This window comes from Cajanus cajan, chromosome 5 (assembly GCF_000230855.2).
Source record: "Cajanus cajan strain Asha chromosome 5, NIPB_CcT2T_4, whole genome shotgun sequence".
Taxonomy (NCBI): Eukaryota; Viridiplantae; Streptophyta; class Magnoliopsida; order Fabales; family Fabaceae; genus Cajanus; species Cajanus cajan.
In genome coordinates, this window is record NC_138521.1 from 59,868,894 (window position 1) to 59,891,126 (window position 22,233).

At 30.9% G+C, this 22,233-nt stretch overlaps 2 protein-coding genes and 1 long non-coding RNA gene across 3 annotated transcripts; 1 reads left to right on the forward strand and 2 right to left on the reverse strand.

Annotated features, from left to right (window-relative positions):
* The first annotated feature begins 1,273 nt into the window (after positions 1–1,273).
* On the forward strand, positions 1,274–3,998 carry LOC109809879 (GDSL esterase/lipase At1g74460). Its single transcript, XM_020373294.3, has 5 exons — positions 1,274–1,954; positions 2,429–2,559; positions 2,636–2,875; positions 2,967–3,216; positions 3,511–3,998. Exons 1-5 carry the CDS (start codon positions 1,717–1,719, stop codon positions 3,753–3,755), a joined length of 1,104 nt encoding a protein of 367 aa, XP_020228883.1. The 5' UTR covers positions 1,274–1,716; the 3' UTR covers positions 3,756–3,998.
* On the reverse strand, positions 2,636–3,851 carry LOC145958405 (uncharacterized). The gene is made up of 2 exons (XR_014434173.1): positions 3,715–3,851; positions 2,636–3,576 (listed from the first exon to the last, which is right to left on the reverse strand). It is a non-coding gene; the product is annotated as an uncharacterized LOC145958405 (long non-coding RNA).
* Positions 3,999–6,757: 2,759 nt separating the features above from the next.
* Positions 6,758–7,754, reverse strand: LOC109807447 (uncharacterized). Its single transcript, XM_020369962.3, has 3 exons — positions 7,537–7,754; positions 7,196–7,254; positions 6,758–7,085 (listed from the first exon to the last, which is right to left on the reverse strand). The coding sequence occupies exons 1-3, from the start codon at positions 7,616–7,618 to the stop codon at positions 6,975–6,977; spliced, it is 252 nt and encodes an 83-aa protein (XP_020225551.1). The 5' UTR covers positions 7,619–7,754; the 3' UTR covers positions 6,758–6,974.
* Positions 7,755–22,233: the final 14,479 nt, after the last annotated feature.

Here is a 22,233-nt window from a genome sequence, read left to right on the forward strand (position 1 = left end):
CCCAATTGAGTCAAGCTAAAAAGGCTCGAATAGTATTTAAACACAAAATTTAAAGTTCAAGCAACACATTTCATCAGGAAGAAAACATCATTCAACATGAGCTTTTAAAATTAGGTACAAACCTAATGAAAACTTGATATGTACAACCTTTTTGTGGCTTAAGCCCAAATCCAGTCAATATTAGATTAGGCTAAAAAGGTTCAAATTTAATCCATGCTTCAAATTTAAAATTCAAACTCTACATTTTATTGAGTGAGTTTGAGTCAAGTTAATTGTGAGCTCAATACAAGTTATGGCTAGTGTGATGGGTCAAAATACACATATTCATTTTGAGCTTCTAAAATGATATTCAAACCAAGTATTTACATATTTTTACCGTCTATTCTTGGATTGAGGCATGATTAGGTAAGCTAAAAAACTCAAATTTAATTTGTTCTCAATTTAATTTGAAACCCTACATTACATTCAGCGAGTTTGGATTACATTAATTGTCATGAAAAAAATTGAGAGCAATATAGAAAACGCAATGAAGGAAATTTCTAAAACCTTAAAATATAGACCTTTAGAATAATTTTATTCTATCTTCAAAAGTGGGTTAAAATAGTTTTAAATTCATTTAAAAGTAATTTTAATCCCTCTTATTAAAACAATTTTAAAAAAAAAAATAAAACAAAAATTAGAAATTTACGACCATTCCTAACATGCCTTAGTTTTTAATAGAGTAATAATACACTCAAGGCCGTGTTAAGGAAATTTGTAGCCTAAAAAGCAAACTTTTACGTATATTTTGATATCCAACTACTTCAACCTTTAAATATCATTAGCAACCTAACTGAGCATATGTCATTTATTACTTTGTGACAATTCTACTATTATAACCTTAGTTGTTAATTACATCTTCTAATACTAAGTTTTTAAATCAATTAAATGACCTAGATGGGTCTTTATACAGCATGGGCCAAAGGCAATTGCCTAGATGGCCTTATTGTAAACATGGACCAATACACGTGCAAAAATTTATATATTAGTACAATATATATTTTTTTTCTGTCTTCATTATTAATTAATATAGTAAATAATTTGATAAAGAAAATTTACAAATTTTTTATTCACCAAAAAAAAAACATATCTTACAAATTGTCACACAAGTATTATTTCCTTTTTTATATATATTAATAAAGCTACTTTCGGAGAGGGGCTGTGTTATTAAGAGTTAAGAAATGCAGGACGAGTGTTGAACAAGTTTGGAATTTCGCGAAACCTTGAATCCATGACTTTTAAGTTGTGTCAGTTACGCTGCTGTAGGACTTAGCATGCTACTTGTGTTTTGGGACAACATTTGTCTTCCGGTTTGGTGAACTCACCATTACAAATTACAATTCATCCCAACCATGTTTGTTGAGAATTCAAGTTGAAGGGTCACCCCATGTTCTCCGATTCTTTATTCGTATTTCTAGTAATGGGATTTCCAACACTAGATTTGACCATTCATTTCAGATTTTACCCTCCAAGTTGTAGCAAAATATATGGGTAGTTGCAGTCTTTTTGAATCAGTAAAAGTTGGTATATCAAACCATCTACCTCCCGTTTTTGCATGCCCATGGCATTTTCTCTATGTTGCTGCCAAATTTTCCGAGCAGCTAGCTATTATAAAAAATCAACTCAAATGCTTAATGGTGTCATAGAAGAGCATAGAGTGATAGCTAGTAGACAAACATGGAGTTCAATCTTGCATTAGTTATTGTAGTAACCACCATTTTGGGAATTGGGCTTGAAGGATGCGATAGCAAGATTGTGCAGTTCATTTTTGGAGACTCCCTCTCGGATGTTGGAAATAACATGCATCTCTCCAGAAGCCTTGCTCAGGCAAGCTTGCCTTGGTATGGTATTGACATGGGTAATGGGTTACCTAATGGAAGGTTCACTAATGGTCGCACAGTTGCTGACATAATAGGTAATAACATTTTTTTTATCATGCACGCACTTTGCAATCAGTGTGGACATACAAGAATCTAACTCAATTGATATCAGCATTTTGGTTGGTGGATTTTCATAAGGAAAAAGATTTTTAGACACCTTGAGAGAGATAGGAAGAAATGAGAGATAAATGATTGATACAATTGATGATGTGATATGACAAGAAAGGAGAGGTATAAGAAATGTTGAGTGTCACTTGAGTGTTTGAAAATGTTGGGTGTCTAAAAAATACAACCCTTTTCAGAGAGCATCTATTATGGTAAAAAGTTATACAAATCTTACCCCCCAAATGAAAGGATTTCAAATCCACATGGCTGTATCAAAGATTAAGCTTTGACCTTCTAAGGTTATTCATACGGTGTTAATGTGTGAACAAATTTGAATTAGAGTTTATCATGATATTTAATATTTAGAAATGCTGGTGCTTCACTATAATGTTATACAATTTCAGGTGACAAGATGGGCCTCCCTAGGCCTCCTGCATTCCTGGACCCATCTGTAAATGAAGAAGTTATATTAGAAAACGGTGTGAACTATGCTTCAGGTGGAGGCGGTATCTTGAATGAAACTGGTGCCTATTTTGTGAGTGTCAAGTTTCAAACACTGTGTCTTATAGTCGCCTTTATGCAAACATATATGAAAATTTTGTTTCTTGCAGATCCAAAAGTTTTCCCTGGACAAACAAATTGAGCTATTCCAGGGGACACAAGAGTTAATTAGAGCCAAAATTGGTAAAAGGGCCGCAACCAAGTTTTTCCAGGAAGCTCGTTATGTTGTTGCTTTAGGGAGCAATGACTTCATCAACAACTACTTGATGCCTGTTTACAGTGATTCATGGACATACAATGATGGAACCTTCATGGACTACTTGATAGGAACACTGCAAAGACAACTAAAGGTTTATTTAGTTTATATGCTAACACAACTTTTTTCTTTTTTGCATCTAGTAATAAACAAAGCCTTTTCAATTATGTTGTTTTTGTGTTTAGCTACTTCATAGTTTAGGAGCAAAACAACTAGTGGTTTTTGGGTTGGGTCCAATGGGCTGCATTCCCCTTCAAAGGGTGCTTACTACAACTGGGAATTGTCGAGAAAAGGCAAACAAGCTGGCTCTTACCTTCAATGAAGCTGCAAGCAAGTTAGTAGATGAATTGGCGAAGCAATTTCCTGATTCAACCTATAGATTTGGAGATGCATATGATGTTGTTTATGATGTGATTAGCAATCCAAATAATTATGGTAAGTAAATATTTTAATTTCCTCACAAACAGGATGCATACACCATTGGCAATTATCTAAATGAACCTAACACATTGTGTATGTGAAACACTTAAAAAGTATCAAATCACAGTGCATCCAATATCTATAAATTATTTGGATTTAGTATGCTTAGGAACTTCTGAAGGTTTCACAAGGATGTTACTTTCAGAAGAATTGGCAACATATCATACATGATCGGAAAATTAAAAATTGTGCTAGCTTGCACGCTGACTGGTGAGAGTTATTTACATTGTAACTACGTTTTCTTTGTAGGATTCCAAAACTCAAACTCGCCATGTTGTTCCTTTTGGAATATTCGACCTGCCCTTACATGTGTACCTGCATCAAGTTTGTGCAAAGATAGAAGTAAATATGTGTTTTGGGATGAGTACCACCCCACAGACAGTGCTAATGAACTAATTGCAAATGAACTCATCAAGAAATTTGGACTTTTAAATGCTGATCAAGGGGGTGCACCTTCACCAGCACCTGCTTTTGCTCCATCTCCAGAAGACTAATAATTCAATGTTTCATTGCCTAATGCTTGAATTGCTTGTTGAAGCAAGTATCTTCATGTTCCAAGACTAGTGTCTTTAATAATCTATTATGCGTACTTTCTTGTTAGAAACTTTGGGTATTTCCTTTCATTCTGCATCACACATGTACCCCACCAGTTAAGTGTGTAATACTGTATTGTTTTCTTCAAATAGAGCCACATTGGTATCTTGATCAGGTTCTATAAACTGTTTTTGTTGAACTGCACCATTCGCAGATGCCAGCATGATAGCAGCTATTTAATTCTTTTTTGCCTCAACATAAATTTCTTATCTTTTAACTTCAAGAATCAATATCAACTCTCTTTCTTCAACATTATTAATCAAAGAACGGTAGACAGGTGATTTCTTTAATAAAATGAATTTACATGCATGACATATATAGTGAGAGAGTAAGTACAATATATTAATACAGTTGAAGATTGAATTAATTTTGTCACGCACCTGAATTCAAGGAGTTCTGAGTTAATCCTGAACTTTTGATATGAATGAAATATCATAATTCTTCACCCAAAAGAGAGTGTTGTCTCTTGTTCTAATTATAAATAATATAGGATAAATTATCAAAATCAAGAAAAATAATTAAATTGATTATTTTTAATTAATCTTACAACAGATTCAAATTTTATTCACAAACTACTCTTTACTTTAATGATTGTTATATTTGACATTAGTATTCATAATTCAATGCATGAGGAATAAGAGAATGTATAAAAAATATAATTAAAAATAATTTAAGAGTATAATTTTTTTCATCTCTGAAAAACTTTAGAAATTATTAATTGTTGGTTATAATTAAAACAAGAAAAATTCAATTTATTACTTGTAAATAGGATCTCAGATAGCATTAATTAGTTGAGCAGTACATTTAGAAGTAAAAACTTACTACTACCTTCACGTACATTAATTTCTTTGACACTAAAAGAGATTGCAATACACAGAAACTAACTGTTAATCATGATTAGTTTACCACACACCCAAATTAAGCTTTACCTTGCAAAAGATTGTGTCTGTCTGTGAGATATTATTACTAATTGAAAGAAGGGCCAAAGAAAGAGAATATATAGAAAAATTGTAAAGACTGAAAGAGTAAAGTAAAGCTAAACTTTCTAAGATTAAAGCAGGAGTCGGAAGCTTAACTAAGTGGGAAGAAATCCTGATTGCCAAAGATGTATTGGATAAACAAATAGTGCAGGTCTCCAAAATCTTGTTAATATTGTTCTAGGAAACTCTGACACTGGCTTGATCAGTAATAAGGAAAATTTGACTGTTGTTGACAGTGTTACTTTATGTCATAAGTGTAGGATAACTATTAATTATATTCACACACTCAATTTCTCTTCCATTTCCTTTTTGGCCTTTTCTTTTTCATCTCATTTTTTCTCTCTTTTTCTTCATTTACCATCATATACTTATTATATCTATCATTTTGTCTCTCTTCCACAGTGCCAAAGTGGATATTATTTTTCTTTGCTTCCCATTCCTTTTCTAGTTTCTCACTTGACACTCCTAGTTTGAAAACATGCAAATATAAGAGCACCTCTTTTGAGGACAAAAGGTTCTAGGCTGGCAAACTTTTAGTTGTGGAAATTAATCCGCTAGCTTTTTCTTTAGACGAAAAACGTATCTGGATTATAAAAAACACAGCACTCAGTTTATAATTAGAGAAATCTAGACACAACTATAACGTGGACCTTGCATATATTAATCCCTATGGTATTTTATTCCTAAAAGATTATGTATCTATACGTTAGAATATGATTTCTGTACGACGTCCTGTTATAGGCTGACACCTGAACGGTGAACTTCTAATTTTCTGCTAGCATTACTTTGTGCATAGCTCAAGTATATTAAAATCATATCTCCATACTTACGTGCATTGTACAAAAACAAGTTTCTGATCTTGTGTGCTTCTAAGAATTCCACTAACTACATATGCTATGATGAATGTTATTATATTGGCCTTAGACTTTTCCAGATATATTTTTGAGAAAAGGTGTATAGGGGAGTTGTAGACAAAAGTATGTCCCTATCAAATAATACATCACTTTCTCCGCTGATAATAAAAAATAAATTGACATTCAATTTGCTATGAGACAATCTTCAAGTGTACTTAGTGGCCAACTAGCGTGATTACTTAAATTAGACAAACATTTTGGATTAGTTCCGATTTCACTTTCCAAGAACATGGTTATGCAATTAACCCCTATCAATTTGCTCTGGGTGGACAAATGGCCCTTCACTTTTAAATCTCCATATTTTTACTTTTGACAAAAGAAAAAAGAAAGGCTATATGTCGGTTTAATGCTTAATGCATCAGCAACTCATGAGCAACTATTCCCATCAACCTTTGTTTATTCGAAAACTTAATATTGGGGTGTAGGAGTTTTGGCACCATGAACGATCCGTTGCTCAGCTTCTGACTGAGACTTACTTTAAATACATGCATGTAGTGCGGTTTTACCAAAATAAAATAAATTTATCTGTTACACTTTTTACATACGTTCATTAGTGGTTGGTTTTTGTTTTCCACACGGATTCTTTCAGTGAGAATCCTTTAGACAAACAGAATAACTCTGTTACTAGCCATTTTTTTCAAAGTAAAACTGATGAAATATCATTTTTTATGACTAGAGCACAGATGAGCTGTAATGCTACTGGTCAATAAAATATAACTGAAATTCTGGTGCTTACATAACTTTTTATCCGTCAAAATTATAATAACTATTCAACAACTTATGTAGATTTTGAATATATTATTCCAACTCTCTACTACTAGGTTTATAATAGTGATTTTGATTCTTATATATAGATATAAGGCATAATTTAACAAATGATCAGTTTAATATGCATATACAATAAATATAAAAAGTTTTTACATTATTAATTAATCAGAAATCATTGTTTTCATCAGTTTTACTATAATTATTATAATAAAAGTGATTAAACTTACATAACCGTGGTGATTGAATGAGAATGTAAAATACCTTTGTAATGCAAGTACATGTATTATTTATTCTTAACAAACATGAGTGTCTGAATCTAATCAGTCGATTCTCTCATCATACATAATCGCTTCTAGAATTCACCGATTATGTCTACTTATATAAGATTGAATTACATAGAGGACGCCTACTAGCTAGCTACCTAGAGAAACTATCATTCAGCACACCATTTCACACACTACGGTGCTCTTGGAGTGTGACGGCCATTAGGCCCTGAAGGTGAATAGTCGTGGAGTTCTAATTCCATCCTCTCAGTAATAACGGTTGGTTCCTTTCTCTCAGTGATAACCTGTATTTGCATCAATGGAACATAAGCTCGTTGACATGATGTATATGGTTAAAAACATGCATTACGTGTCTTAAGCAACAAAGGAATTGTCTTAAGCTATCAAAGTGCACCTTGTGGTTATTCTCCGGAGTAAGTTGAACTTGGGGTCCAAGCATAAGGTTTTCAATCCCTGCTTGCATAAACAACCCATTAGTAAGAAGATGAAGGAAAACTACCAGAACAAAACTTAAGTGTAATTTCTTAAATATGATTAATATTGTTTTCTAAATAAAATTAGAGTTTTATTTCAGTATTATGCATTAAATGCAAATGTATATTATCAAAATAAGATCTCAATTCTGATTAGGAAATAGTATCAACCATATCTAAGGAATTGGATCGAAGTTAATTTTGTCCGAACTTATAACTGTACCAGAATAAAAAAAAATAGAAATATGGTAGTAGAATTTACTTGTAACTGGGACTGCTTTCAAGCATATAAGATGAGAAAGCCCTAGAAGAACCACGAATAAACGAAAGAGAGTGCCTGCCATCCTTGTATTGCACTTCTCAACAACAAACTCTAGGTTGTGTTGTTCCCCATATGCTAGCTCTCAATTTATACATGCACACAAGATCTTTTCTGGATGTTTTTTTAACATGAAAATCGATTATGGAGGAGCAAAGTCATAAAGGTGACAGCAACCCCATCATTGCTTGGGTGAACGTGTTTTCTCTCTGTGGAGAGCTTTTATCAGCTTGTGGCCTTTTCGTGTGTGAAAATCCAAAGTCAATATTGGGGTGCATAGAATTATTAGGTGGACATGAAAGTTATATTTTAAGTCAATATGGAGCACATTAAGGAAGTGGAAATATGACACAGAAACGTTGGTGAAGTAAAACCTGTACATTAATCCAAGTCAAAGGCTAGTGGGAAATGCAAAAGGCATATGTGAACAGTATATAGGTAGTTCCACATACAAGTAACACACAATGGGCAAAAAACTCATGATATTTCACATCTGTAAAACGTAGGGTAGGCACTAATGAATAAGTCTCACATTTCACATTATAATAGGATTGTAAATTTAAAGTGATAAGATATTTTTAGAGTAATAAGTCAATAATCACCAAATCAAAAAAGCTTCTAATTTAAAGAAATCAGGTCCACTCAGTAAAAGAAAAGAGACATGTAATTTTTCAAACTCAGAAAAAGGGATCTGTTAAACAAAGACAAACTGGTCACTTAAATTAAAGTAGTGAGGGACTCTCATTAGACAATACTCATAAATTCTAAGAAAGGTTGACCTTGTATCAGGTGCAAATTTTCCAAATGATTAATAATTTCTCATGTGACATCTAGAGTTTATGTTTTTCCCCCCATATTCTCTTGTAAGTGTAAGAGTAAAAAACCTAGTGGCTGCACATAGGCTGCAGTTGCAGGCAGTGGAAGTCATCATATTCATCAAAGAAATCAGCTAAAATATGTTGCAGTCATCAATGTTATTGCTACGATAGTGGGAACAACAATTCTCCACTAAATCTGATTAGTGGCAACTTTGCTATATGTAGACCACACAAAGCTCATCAATCGCTAGACATAGAAATGGAAGCTATTAATGTTTCTCTTTCTAAAACAGGAAAAATACAACTAGAACCAAGTTATTCAGATTGATCTGAAAAAATAGCGAATTTGTACCTTATAAGTTTTAATCCTTGGTGTCCTGAATTTCCTGAGAATATGTTTCCGGATTATTTATTAGAGACTATGGTAAAAAAAAAAAAATTGTTATAAAGGATATAAGATTCTATAATTTATAGGAATTATGGGAGTGAATGGATTGCTACAAACTTAGGATCGAGTAACAAGTCCTGAGTGGAACGGAATTCTTGATAAATAAATAAAAAAACAAAACAAACTTCTACCATTTCTATTGAAATAGAATTAAGCTACTTTATTTAAATGATTACACATACATTTTTTTTAATCCAATCTTAAAATGTCTCGATATTATCTCACAATCATTTATAATAAATTCTAGATGAATGGGATATTGGTATGTAATACTAACGTTAAAAAAAAAACTATCAATTGTGATTGTATATAATCTCCTTTATTATTAGTATAGATAAATTAATAATATAGATCAAAAATAACATTTTTTTAAATTGTATCTTTCAAAAATCATTGTATATATAATGATTAGTTTACATTAAATTAAATTTATTTAATGAAGCATTAAAAAAATAAATTTTACAAAAAATTGGAGATTTAATATACTAAATAAGAATTAGACGAATAAAATAATTAATTTGTACAGAGTGTTGTTAAAAAGACATATCAAAAGATACTCTAAAAATAATTCTATCCCTCTTTTTACCCTAATAAAAAAAAATCCCTCTTCTTGTTAATTTCTTTTATTTAAAGGTTGTGAATATGAATGAAAGCATAAGTTTTAATTTTTCTTAACGCAGATGAATTCTAAGGTGAAAGGGAAAAAATCTCCATGTAGATTATTTTTACTTATTGGATATATTATTAAAATAAATAGACAACAAAAATGTGGTATGGTCCATTGTTGAGAAGGTTAAGAGTTTCACCAAACAGCACGCGAGAGTTGAAAATTTAATTTGATAACTCAGCCATTTAGGGTGAGAATTATCACTTATCTAGAAAGAATGTTGTTTGTGGTTAAATGTGTACACAGTTTTACCTGAAGATGTATAGAAACACTCTGATTAGATTCCAGCCACATCGTCCTTCAGAACTGTCATAGAGAGGTGGAGCACAATTCTATATGGTGTATATGGAAATACAGGAACATGTGTATTCTTGATAGAGAAAAATTGAGACAAAAAAAATCATGTTTATGACATGGTCTTAGTTATTTGACATTTTATTTAATTTCTATGTGGGTTTCAACTAGTACTCTGCACATTTTTTGATAGGGTGAGAGGATATTTATTCATATAGATCCTATAAAAGGTGTTGCAAGGGGCCTTTATCCTTTTTTTAATGAATTTTCTTTTTTGGTAAAAAAAAATCTAAGAATTCTTGTGTTATCGTAAGAAATAGGAATAATAAATTAAATTTTGTATTTGTATTTGAGTATGACGTTTGACTCTTCAAATTGCACCTTTTATGGGAGGATACCTTAAAAAAAAAAAGAAAAAAAAAAGGAGAGTTCCCCAGTTAATTAAATTTAAAATGTTTCCAATGTATGTATTTATTTATCTTTTGTCCATTAGTAAATAACTAAAAGATTCGATATGTGCTTGAAACCATATTTAAACTAGTAGCACCATATAATCCTAAGCGTGTGGTTTAGCAGTAGGGGTTGATCCACACTTAAACAAGGTAAGAAGTTCGAATCCTGCTTTGTGTATGTAGCCGCGTTAAATTTTGGGGCCAGCTATCCCATCCTACTGCTATCGATGGTAGATATTTCAGGGATGAACCAAAAAAGAAACTAGTAGCACCATATGTTGAAGCCAATAACGAACAGACAGTTCGGTTTAGAATTGGAAAAGACAAAAATAAAGATTTTAATGGAGAATAGAAGAAATAAGATACCTTTATTATTGGATTTACAAGAAAAGGAGAGGAAAAATAAATTATTATATTATTATACTTTCCTTACTATGAAGCAAACAAAAAAAAATAATTTAACAGTTAAACCCAACTATTTAAATTAAAAATAATTTAATCTAACATAGCCAATAAATTTTAAACATTTTTTTAAGATTTAATTGCACTTTTACTTTTAGACTTTCATTTTTTTAACGAATTTTACCTCTAAAATTATGTTTTACGAATTATGTCCTTAAATTTTTAAGTTTAGCAATTTGTGCCTACCCATTAATTGTATATCAAAAATATTACTAAAGTGTTAAAGTGATATATCTAAGGTCAATTAACTTAATGACATGATATATTTGGTGAAGGCTTAATTGTATTTTGTACCTCCAAACTTTTATTTATTTTAGTAAATTTTGTCATCAAATAGATTTTTATTTTACAATTTATGTCCTCAAACTTTTTGATCTTGGAGAATTGTGTCTCCCATTGTCTATCTTTATTATTATATATACATAGTATATAAGATTGTGAATTTTATGAAGACATTGTTTTCAAAGATATAAATCATTAATTTTATGATGAGTTAATGATTAGAAATATTTTTTTTATTATTACTGTTCTTACCGAAAATCTGCCGTAGAGGTGATTCGCCAGGTAAGATCGGTGAGCCTCCTTCACGGGTACGCTAGTGTTCCAAGATGGGGGTGGTACCTGCAAAAGAGACTCCGATGCTAAAGTTAGTGTTTGTGGGAGTATGAGTCTCGTATAAATAATGCACGTACCTTTGTGTGAATTAGGGTTGTGTTGGGCCTTGGGCCTGAGATCTGTTATGATCTGATTAGATAGTAGATCTCGTCTGGAGCGAGATCCCCGAGATCAGTTATGATCTGATTAGATTGCGGATCTCATCTTGAGCGAGATCTCCGAGATCAGTTATGATCTGATTAGATTGCGGATCTGATTAGATTGCGGATCTCATCTGGAGCGAGATCTCCGAGATCAGTTATGATCTGATTAGATTGCGGATCTCGCTTAGGCCGAGATCTCCCAGTGCGTGCCCGAGGTTATTTCACGCTGTGATACCGAGCTCGAGCTCAGCATGGAAGTACGGATAGTACATTAGCCTCCCGAGCTCCGAAGACCGTAGGTCGAGGAGTTAAGTCCGAGTTTGTCAAGTGGTTGTGGCCCTTCGCGTACATCTGCCTGTCGAGATGCCATGTGTCATAGCTGTCACCTCGTTCCCATAACGCGTGGGCGGCGCGGCGACAAGATTGTATTTTTATTTGTTTTGATGGCGTGGCCTTTTTGGGCCGATGTTGTGTTCCGATGTCCATGTTTCATGGTCGAGCTGAGGAGCTCGGCAATAATGAGCTTACTGCTTGGTTAGGCTGGTAAACCTTTGACCGAGTCAGCAGTTTAGTGAAGGACAAGTCGATAACTCGGTTGGCCAGTACACTTGCCCCCCAAGCACCGAGTAATGTAAGAGCAAAGGGGCTTCTGAGGAGTTCCCAAATTTGTTGTTTGAAGGTTCAAATTCGACCTTGTTAAGTAGATGTGATCTCAAGGTTCGGACTCGACCTTGGCATAATAAGGTTCGTACTCGACCTTGGTTAAGAAAATGTAATCTCAAGGTTCGGAATCGACCTCGGCATAACAAGGTTCGAATTCGACCTTGGTTAAGAAAATGTAATCTCAAGGTTCGAATCGACCTCGGCATAACAAGGTTTGAATTCGACCTTGGTTAAGAAAATGTAATCTCAAGGTTCGGACTCGACCTCGGCATAACAAGGTTCGAATTCGACCTTGGTTAAGAAAATGCAATCTCGAGGTTCGGACTCGACCTCGGCATAACAAGGTTCGTACTCGACCTTGGTTAAGAAAATGCAATCTCAAGGTTCGGACTCGACCTCGGCATAACAAGGTTCGTACTCGACCTTGGTTAAGAAAATGTAATCTCAAGGTTCGGACTCGACCTTGGCATAACAAGGTTCGAACTCGACCTTGGTTAATAAAATGAGATCTCAAGGTTCGGACTCGACCTCGGCATAACAAGGTTCGAACTCGACCTTGGTTAATAAAATGTGATCTCGAGGTTCGGACTCGACCTTGGCATAACAAGGTTCGAACTCGACCTTGGTTAAGAAAATGTGATCTCAAGGTTCGGACTCGACCTTGGCATATCGTCACGATTAATGTGCCAATACCAAAAATGTATGGGAATAGAGTTGTTTTGTTGATTATTTTTGAGGTGTGCCTCGTTAAAACCTTCCTTGGCCAAAAACCTTTTTCTTTAGTGGGAAAAAAGGTTGAGGAGGAAAAAGAGTACGTCACCTGAATTTACAAGTTAAGAGAAATAAAATTTGAGGTGGGTGACATTCCAAGTTCCGAATTTCCCTTCGGAGGGGTCTATTCTTGCCTCTCTCACCCCACCAAACAAGGTCGCCAACTTTAAATGTTTGTGGCCTGACCTTGATCTTGCTTTCCTTGTGGTTCGTTGCGAACCTGGTCACGAAAAGCAGAGTGCTCTTCCATCTGTATGTACCCGGCAGCTCAGGCACGGAGTTCGTCCATATCAGCGGGAGCTCGGCGACACAGGCTGTCCACAAAAGGTCCCGGCTTGAGCGCCATGAGCATGGCGTGTAGGGCGACCTCGGGATTCAAGTTGCGAATCTTCACCGAGATGCCAGCAAAACGTTCCATGAACGTCCGTAGTGGTTCGTCGTCGCCCTGTCTGAGGCTGGCCAGAGCAACCGACGTTACGAGGTGAGGTCGACTCGTTACATACTGCACCGTGAATCGTCTGACCAGAGTGCCGAAGCTGTCAATTGACTCGGCAGGTAGCTGGGTATATCAGTTGAGTGCGGCCCCTTGAGCGAGGTCGGGAAAACCCTACACAAGATAGCATCATTGTTAGTGTAGAGGTTTACCTAGGTCGTATACAGGTCAATATGTTCATCGGGGTCCATCGTGCCATCATAACGATCAAGGTGGAGAGGCTTCCATCTGCAGGGGAGTGGAGTCTCCATGATGCCATCCACAAAAGGATGACGGCGGAAAGTTTCTTGACCCTCTGTGACATGAGTGGGGGCCCTGCTGACATCCTGAGTTGACTTGTGTGTCGGTACATGAGACCGATGCGTGGCAGGTCGTGGAGTCGGTGCTCTGGTCGCAGTTCGGGGTTTAGAAAGCGAATGCCCTTCGTCCTCATTTAGGTTACTCTGCAGAGGGGGTTGATCTGAGGGACGCCGAGGGAGTTGGGCACGAATGCGCTCGTTCTCGGCGCGTAGTGCCGCTAGGTCAGCTTCATTAGCGGTGCGCATTGCCGCTAGATCAGTTTCGTGCTTGGCACGCATGCTTTGTAGGTCGGCGGCGTGTTGTTGTTGCATCTGTTCGACCTGGTCGATCAGCCTCCTCAACGTTGTTGCGTCACTATCCATGGTAGTTGAGTGATCCAGGTCGTCTGTTGCGCGTCTGCTATGGCTTCTGGTGAAAACCATACAGGTGGCCGATAAGAGCTGTCTTGATCGGCCCCACGGTGGGCGCCAAATGTTATTATCGAAAATCTGCCGTAGAGGTGATTCGCCAGGTAAGATCGGTGAGCCTCCTTCACGGGTACGCTGGTGTTCCAAGATGGGGGTGGTACCTGCAAAAGAGACTCTGATGCTAAAGTTAGTGTTTGTGGGAGTATGAGTCTCGTATAAATAATGCACGTACCTTTGTGTGAATTAGGGTTGTGTTGGGCCTTGGGCCTGAGATCTGTTATGATCTGATTAGATAGTAGATCTCGTTTGGAGCGAGATCCCCGAGATCAGTTATGATCTGATTAGATTGCGGATCTCATCTTGAGCGAGATCTCCAAGATCAGTTATGATCTGATTAGATTGCGGATCTCACCTGAAGCGAGATCTCCGAGATCAGTTATGATCTGATTAGATTGCGGATCTCGCTTAGGCCGAGATCTCCCAGTGCGTGCCCGATGTTATTTCACGCTGTGATACCGAGCTCGAGCTCGGCATGACAGTACGGATAGTACAATTACTATTTTGAAATTGTACTTTCTGGTTCTTAAAATATAATTTTAGAAAGTATTTTTTTAAAATATATTTCTTTAAAAAAAGTATTTTTTTTTAAGTTTTTCTTCTAGAAAATACTTTTATGTTAGAAATATATATTTTGAAAAGTACTTTTTGAAAGTAAAAGAATATATTTTTGAAAAGTACTTTTTAGTAGAATAAATTTATTTTTCTTTTAAAATAATACTTTTGAAAGGTGTATTTTTAACTTCAAAAAGTAAATTTTATCGCTTTTGTGAAATATTTTTAAGAAAGAGTATTTAGAAAAGAAAAAAAGTAAAAGATTTGTATTATAAATAATGAAGATGAATTTAACAAAAGCCATGAGGAAAATAAGGGAGGAGATTAGGAAGGAGAGAGAGATTCGGGGCGTTGAAAAGAATAGTTTTGAAAAAGAAAAGGGAAAGGTTGCATTAATAAAAGAAAGGAGGTGCAAATAGCAATTGTAACAGGGTTAGCGCTAGTTCCTACGAGTTCTTTGGACAATTTGACAAGGTGCTTTATATAACACCCAGGTTTTGGTCTCACGGTACAACTTATGTGATGTTTGGGCTCAAAACCATAATAGCCATTCACTTTTATTATGTAATTATAAAACAAAAAGTATTTTCAAAATTTAAAAATTATAGAAAATTGTGTTTAATCAAATAAACGTTATAATATATAACGAATAAAAAAATTGAAAATTCAAACAAGTGGCTGTTGGTTAATTAACAAAAAAAATATGAAAAATTATTATTTTTACTTCAATTATTATTAGGATAACATTACATTTAAAAAAAAATAAAGAATGCTAAACTTATATATATATATATATAGAGGAGGGATCCTTTTACTCCAGGAGTAAGTTTACCTAGACTTATTCTGTTCAATAACTCATGTTCCGCATTAAATTTTAACGATCCAACCGTTAAATTGAAAGTGTTTAATTCATAGATCAAATCTATAAATTTTTAGAAAATTTGAAAATTATTTGATACTTCATTTCACTAAATCATGTATAAAATGATTTTATGCTTATCCGTCAATTTGATTAATAAAATGAAGTATCAAATTAATTTCAAATTTTTTAAAAAATTTGTATATATATAAAATAAAGAGACAAAAAAAAAAGTTAGTCATAAAAAAAAAACATATAAGGCTTGTTTGAGGAGTACATGACTTCTCGGATTCAACTTCTCTAGTTTTATTTCAATCGAAGTACATGGCTTTTGTGTCAGCGATAGGTATATAAAAGTAGATTGTAAATTGGTAAATCACTCGTTTGCAAATTGGAAACTAACGTATTGGATTAAGATTTTAAAAGATAATTTTAGTATAAATAATTTTATGAATTTTAATAGATTTTAAAATATTTTATATAAATATTATGATTTTTAGAATTTTTTTTAAAAGATTTTTAAATTTTGAATTTTAATCAAAATTTTATAATTTAAATTTTAATGGATTTTGATGGATTTATATTATAAGATTTTAAAGGATTTTATTGAAAAATATGGATTTATAATACTATGATATTTAATATAAAAAATGTAACATAAATAATAAAGAAAAGTAAAATCAACACAATTTTTTCTATTTTTTGATAAATAATTGACTTTAATGTCTTTTTAACTAATATTTCTTTGCATATATAAAGTTATATAATTTTTTTATGTATTGACATATTCTTTTTCATGCACTTGAGTATGAATAATATGTTCAAAATTATAGTCTAAATTATTAATAAAAAGTAATTACCTACAGATAAATCCGAGGGTAATTACCGACGGATAAATTCATGGGTATTTATCCGTGGATAATTATTTTTTATTAATAATTTAATTTAAAAATAATAAATTTAATTTATAAGTAATTATGATAAATAAAAATTAAATTAGATAATTACCCAAGAAATTACCCATGGATAAATTTGTGGGTAATTATTTTTTTATTAATAATTTATTTTAAAAATAATAAAATTAATTTATAAGTAATTATGATAAATAAAAATTAAATTAGATAATTATCCCAGGAATTATCCACGGATATATCCGTGGGTAATTATTTTTTATTAATAATGTATGTTAAAATAATAAAATTAATTTATAAGTAATTATGATAAATAAAAATTAAATTAGATAATTACCCACGAAATTACCCACGGATGTGTCCGTGGGTAATTATTTTTTATTAATAATTTATGTTAAAAATAATAAAATTAATTTATAAGTAATAATGATAAATAAAAACTAAATTAAATAAAAAAAATTTAAAAATATATAAAATTCTTATAGTTAAAGAAAAGTCTCTAAAAACGCTATAATACAATAAAAACAATTGTGTTTTATATAAAAGTTAATTATTCTTTAATTAGTTACTAATTTTCATTTAATATATATTTATACAAATTTTAAATATGATTTATTGATTTAACTATAATATTTATTTTTATATATAATTTATTATAAATTTTAATTATAATAAATAAAAATGTCACTTGTGAAATACACAAACTAAAATATTAATATTTTTTAATTTATATAAAATTTATAGTATTATATTAATTATATTATAATTTGTGAAATATACTGGAATGAGAGAGATCTAAAGATTGTACAAGTATAATATTATATAGTTGAAGATGACTTAAAAGAATTAATTTGTACTATTTATACCAATGAGATGCATCTACTCTTTAGTAGCTTATTCCTTAAAAACTTCACAATTAAGCGTGCTTGACATAGGGTAATTTAGGGATGGGTGACCTTCTGGGAGATTTTTCAGAAAAATGTGCAAGTGACAACAAGGCACGCTGAAAAGTCTTGTGTTAATTCGTGGGGTTTGTGGGGTCAATCTTTGATCCTAAAAACATACAAATATCTCAAAAAGGGTTACCCATTGAGAGCTCCGATTGGTGAAGGGTTCTGACCAACGAGGAGCTGCGTGAAGTGTCATGGAGTGGAACCGCTAAAAGGTCAGATATGAGAGATGGTTGCACTACATAAGGATGTTATTTAATATAATTTCGAAATAATTTTTTAAAAATATTATCAACAATACCCACGGATAAAATCTGTGGGTAAAATCCTCCGTGGGTAATTCTGTCGGAAAGTTACCTACGAATTATAATCCGTCGGTAAATGTTTCAGACGAACAATTTTTTGATGGATTATTGTCCATCTATAATCCGTCGGAAATAAAGTGTTACCCACGGATTTTGGTCGTCTGTAATTTCAAAATTTCTTGCAGTGAATAATTATCAATAGTAATATTTATAATTATTAGTAATTACTAATTAATAATAAATAATATTAACTATGGACAAATATTTATTATTAATAAATTTTTAAAATATTTTCTTTTAAATATATTCATTGAAATAAATATATTTTAAAATTGATATTATAAAAATCAAAGGCACATTAATTACGAGTAACTACATAAATATTATTTATTATTATCATTTTTATATTTTATAATTTTTAGATTGTGATTTCATTTTTTAATTATTAATTTATCATATTTTCATTTTACTATTATACAATTAGAATTTGAAGTTAATTTATTTCTTTAATAATGATATATATATATATATATATATATATATATATATATATATATATATTCAGTACCCGTTTATTTAATATTATTATGATATGATTTTTATAATGGGGAAGGTTGAATGGTATATTTATTTTATATTACAAAATATAATCACTAAATTAAAAAAATTACATATTACATGATATAAATATCAAAACTCATTTAAATCTTAAACAAGTATTTTTTTATATATAAATTTCACAAATTATATATATTTGAATTGAGTGTCAATAAGACTAGTGAGACTAATTTAATGATTGATAAATTGTAATTTTAAAATAATTTTAATTGTTTTAACATGTAATAACCTAATACTAGTAAGTACATTAAGGGGGGTGTATTGGATTAGGATTTTAAAGGACTTTTTTAGTTAAAAAAAATCCTGCGGATTTTAAAAGACTTTGCAGGATTTTCATGACTTTTAAGATTTTGCAAGATTCTACAAGACTTAAAATCAGGATTTTAATGGATTCTGCAAGACTTTTAAATTAGGATTTTAATGGATTCTGTGGGATTTTGTGGAGTTTTGACATTTGATAAGATTTAAAAAAAATTATACATTCAAATTTAAAAAGAGTCAAAGATAAAAATAATAAATAAAAAAAATAATGTCTAGATAAATAATAATAATAATTCTCTATAATATTCTATCCTCTTTTTATAGCATCACTATCAATTGTAACAATTCATCGGAATCATCCTTAATCCAAGCTTCATAGTTTTCTTTCTCTTTTCATTTTTCTTTATTATTTCCTTGTGAATCTCCCATTTGAATTACTAAAACAATATATGTTAAAAAATAGTTATATAAATAATTACGGATAATAGACAAAATCAATAAAATTATATTATTATTTTTAGAAGCACACCATCATACAAGATCGAATATATTTTTGCTATCCAAATGGATCAAATACCTCAGTTATTATAAAAAAAAATGTAAAAACGAAAATATAGAAACATAAGATAATTTTTTATATAAAAAAATTAGTATATTCGATACTGAAAAAATATTTAGATATATAATTTTTTTTATATAAACAGAAGTATTTAGATATAGAGAATATATATATATATATATATATATGATAATTTTTAACGATATTTATAAATATAAATTATTCTAACAAATATTTTAACAATATTTTCTTTTTTAAAAAATAAGTTAATGAAGGCATAAATCCTAAACCCTAAAAAATTAGATATTTCAATGTCTTATGTTAATTTTCTTTTTTTAAAATATAAAAAATCTTAATTTCATAATATAAAAAGAAAAAAGAAAAATTCATAGTAAAAAAAATAAAATAATTGTTGAGTCATAAAAGGAGGAGGGATAAGAGTAACAAATTCAAGGGAAAGAGAGAATTCGCAATTTTTATGCTAAGAGGGTTCTTCCCCCTACTAAGATCCATTTTTATCTCATTCTACTAACAAAAACCCTAACAAATTCATCTTTTATATATATATATATATATATATATATTGTTGAGATTATGATATCAATTTCATCTTTCACCTTTTTCTTTTCTTAACGTGTGTCATAAAAAAAATTACCACTTAAAAGTTAAAATTTCAAGTATTTTTTTGTGTTATATAAAGGAACAAATTCAACTACATAGAATAAAATAAAGTAAGTCAATTAAAGAGAACGAACAGAAAAATAAAACAAGTCAATGACACTATCATTTACATATTAGAGTTTCACAAAATAGGAGAATGGTATGAGAATAGTATTATATATGAGCAATGAACAATAGTGTAGTATTATTAGTAGAGAAAAAATGGAGAAGACAGGAGCATAGAAAAAAAAGATGAAAAACTCACTTGAAAATTCTTAAAACACTTGAAAAATCATTTCAAACAATCCTTCAAAATCCGATGGGTTTGGATGAGATTGTTTTATGAATCTGGTATTTATAGATAACACTAGAAAGTCTTTCAAAATCCCTCTCACACAACAATCCTTTAAAATCCTTAAATTTTTGAATACCAATGGATTGTTTTTAAGTTGTAAAAAATCTCAAATGAATACTAGTGGATTTTAATGGACTCTTTAAAAAATCCTAAAAATCCAGATTGAATACCACTGGATTGTTTTTAAGTGACATAAAATCCTGATTGAATACCAATGGACTTTTTTACTCAAAAAAAGTCTTTTAAAATCCTACGAAATCCTAAACCAATACACCCCCCTAAATCATTATTGTCTATGAAATATATGAATGAGATGTACAATTTTGAAATAGTCTATATTCATAATAAATTTGTTGTTATTAGTACTGATTTTATATATTGTTTTTAATAAATTGATTAATTTTTGTATTAATTTTTTTTTATTTTTATAATTAACATTTATCTATAAAAAAAAAATTTGACGGAAAAGAGTTGAAAATTTTGAAGGAAAGAAAGTTGTTGTAGAACTTCTTTCCCTTATATTATTAATTTTTATAATTAACATTTATATAAAAAAGTTTTTTGAGGGAGTTTTTAGGGATGAGAGTTGAGAGTTTTTGAGGAAAGGAAATTATTACAAAATTTATTCTCTTTATATTATTAATAGCACTATAAAAAATGTTACATATAATGACATACAAAAAATGTCACTATAGGTATAATATATGTAGGTATATATCTATTTGACATATAGCTACATACAATTTTAGTGTTGATTTTGAATAAGATTTAATAACATATTTTGTGTCACTATAGTCTATACATACACTTTTTTAACAATATACCAACATATATTATATTTATTGTGTGGGTAAAAGTAACTTTTAGTGACACATATTGTGTCACTATGTGACAATTTTCTTATAGTGTAGATAAATATCTCCCAGGTATGAAATTATTATGAAAATATTGATCTAATTGATGAGATGGATAAATGCAAATATAATGATTGTGGAAAATTGTATATATATAATGTTATTAGGTATTTCATGATGGTATATAATATTATTAATTAATCACGTTATAATTTTTTTCAATTGTAAAAAGATAGATTTAATTTTTCAATTTTTTTTTTCAATTAGGCCAATTTGACTTAATGAATAAACATGAATCAGGTTGGACCAAAAAAATGGTAGCCAAAGAAAACATAGTTAAAATCAATGTAGCATAAAATAACATTTGGCCTCCATAAATCAAGTTGGGTTAAGTCGATTTGATCCATTTGACATCTTTATTTGTGAGTTTTCATTTATTATAATTGTAATGTTGTTTGTACTTTGAATTATGTTATTTTATTTGAGTATCTTTCTTTCTTTTGTTATTTTTTTATTGTTTAAGTTTTTTAATATTTTTATTTATTAATTATTTAACTCGATGACTAAACTTGATCATACCCAATTAAATTAATCAAGAAGTTGGATATAAATGGTTAATGTGCTGAACCTAAAATCAAATTATTTGAACAATATCTAAGTATAATCTTTAGTGAAAACAACCTTTAACCATACTACTTACTTTCTGATTGAACAAATTTAAGGCAAAACCTTAAACACTAATAAACACTAATATAAGAAAACCAATTAAATTATATTGTATAAGAAAATGTGAAATATAACCCAACTCAATTAATTTTAATTGGATCGAGTATAAAAATATTTCAAATTCAACTCAGTTAACAAAGTAACGATTCCTTAAATTAGAAAATAAATTAAATATAACAACGTGTTCAGTTATTTGACCAATTTTATTAAAGTAAGCATATCACCACAACGTATGTCAACTTGTTCAGTTATTTGACTAATTTTATTAAAATAAGCATATTACCACTGAATAAGTCGTTATTTTTTTTTCTTTGTTTAAGAAAATAAAAAAAAAAAGTAATAGATACAAAAGAGAGGCCATTTATTTCCATTTTTCTAAACTATCCTTTTCTCCTTGTCAGTTGAGGAAAAGTTGCAAAAAAAAAAAAATTGTACAC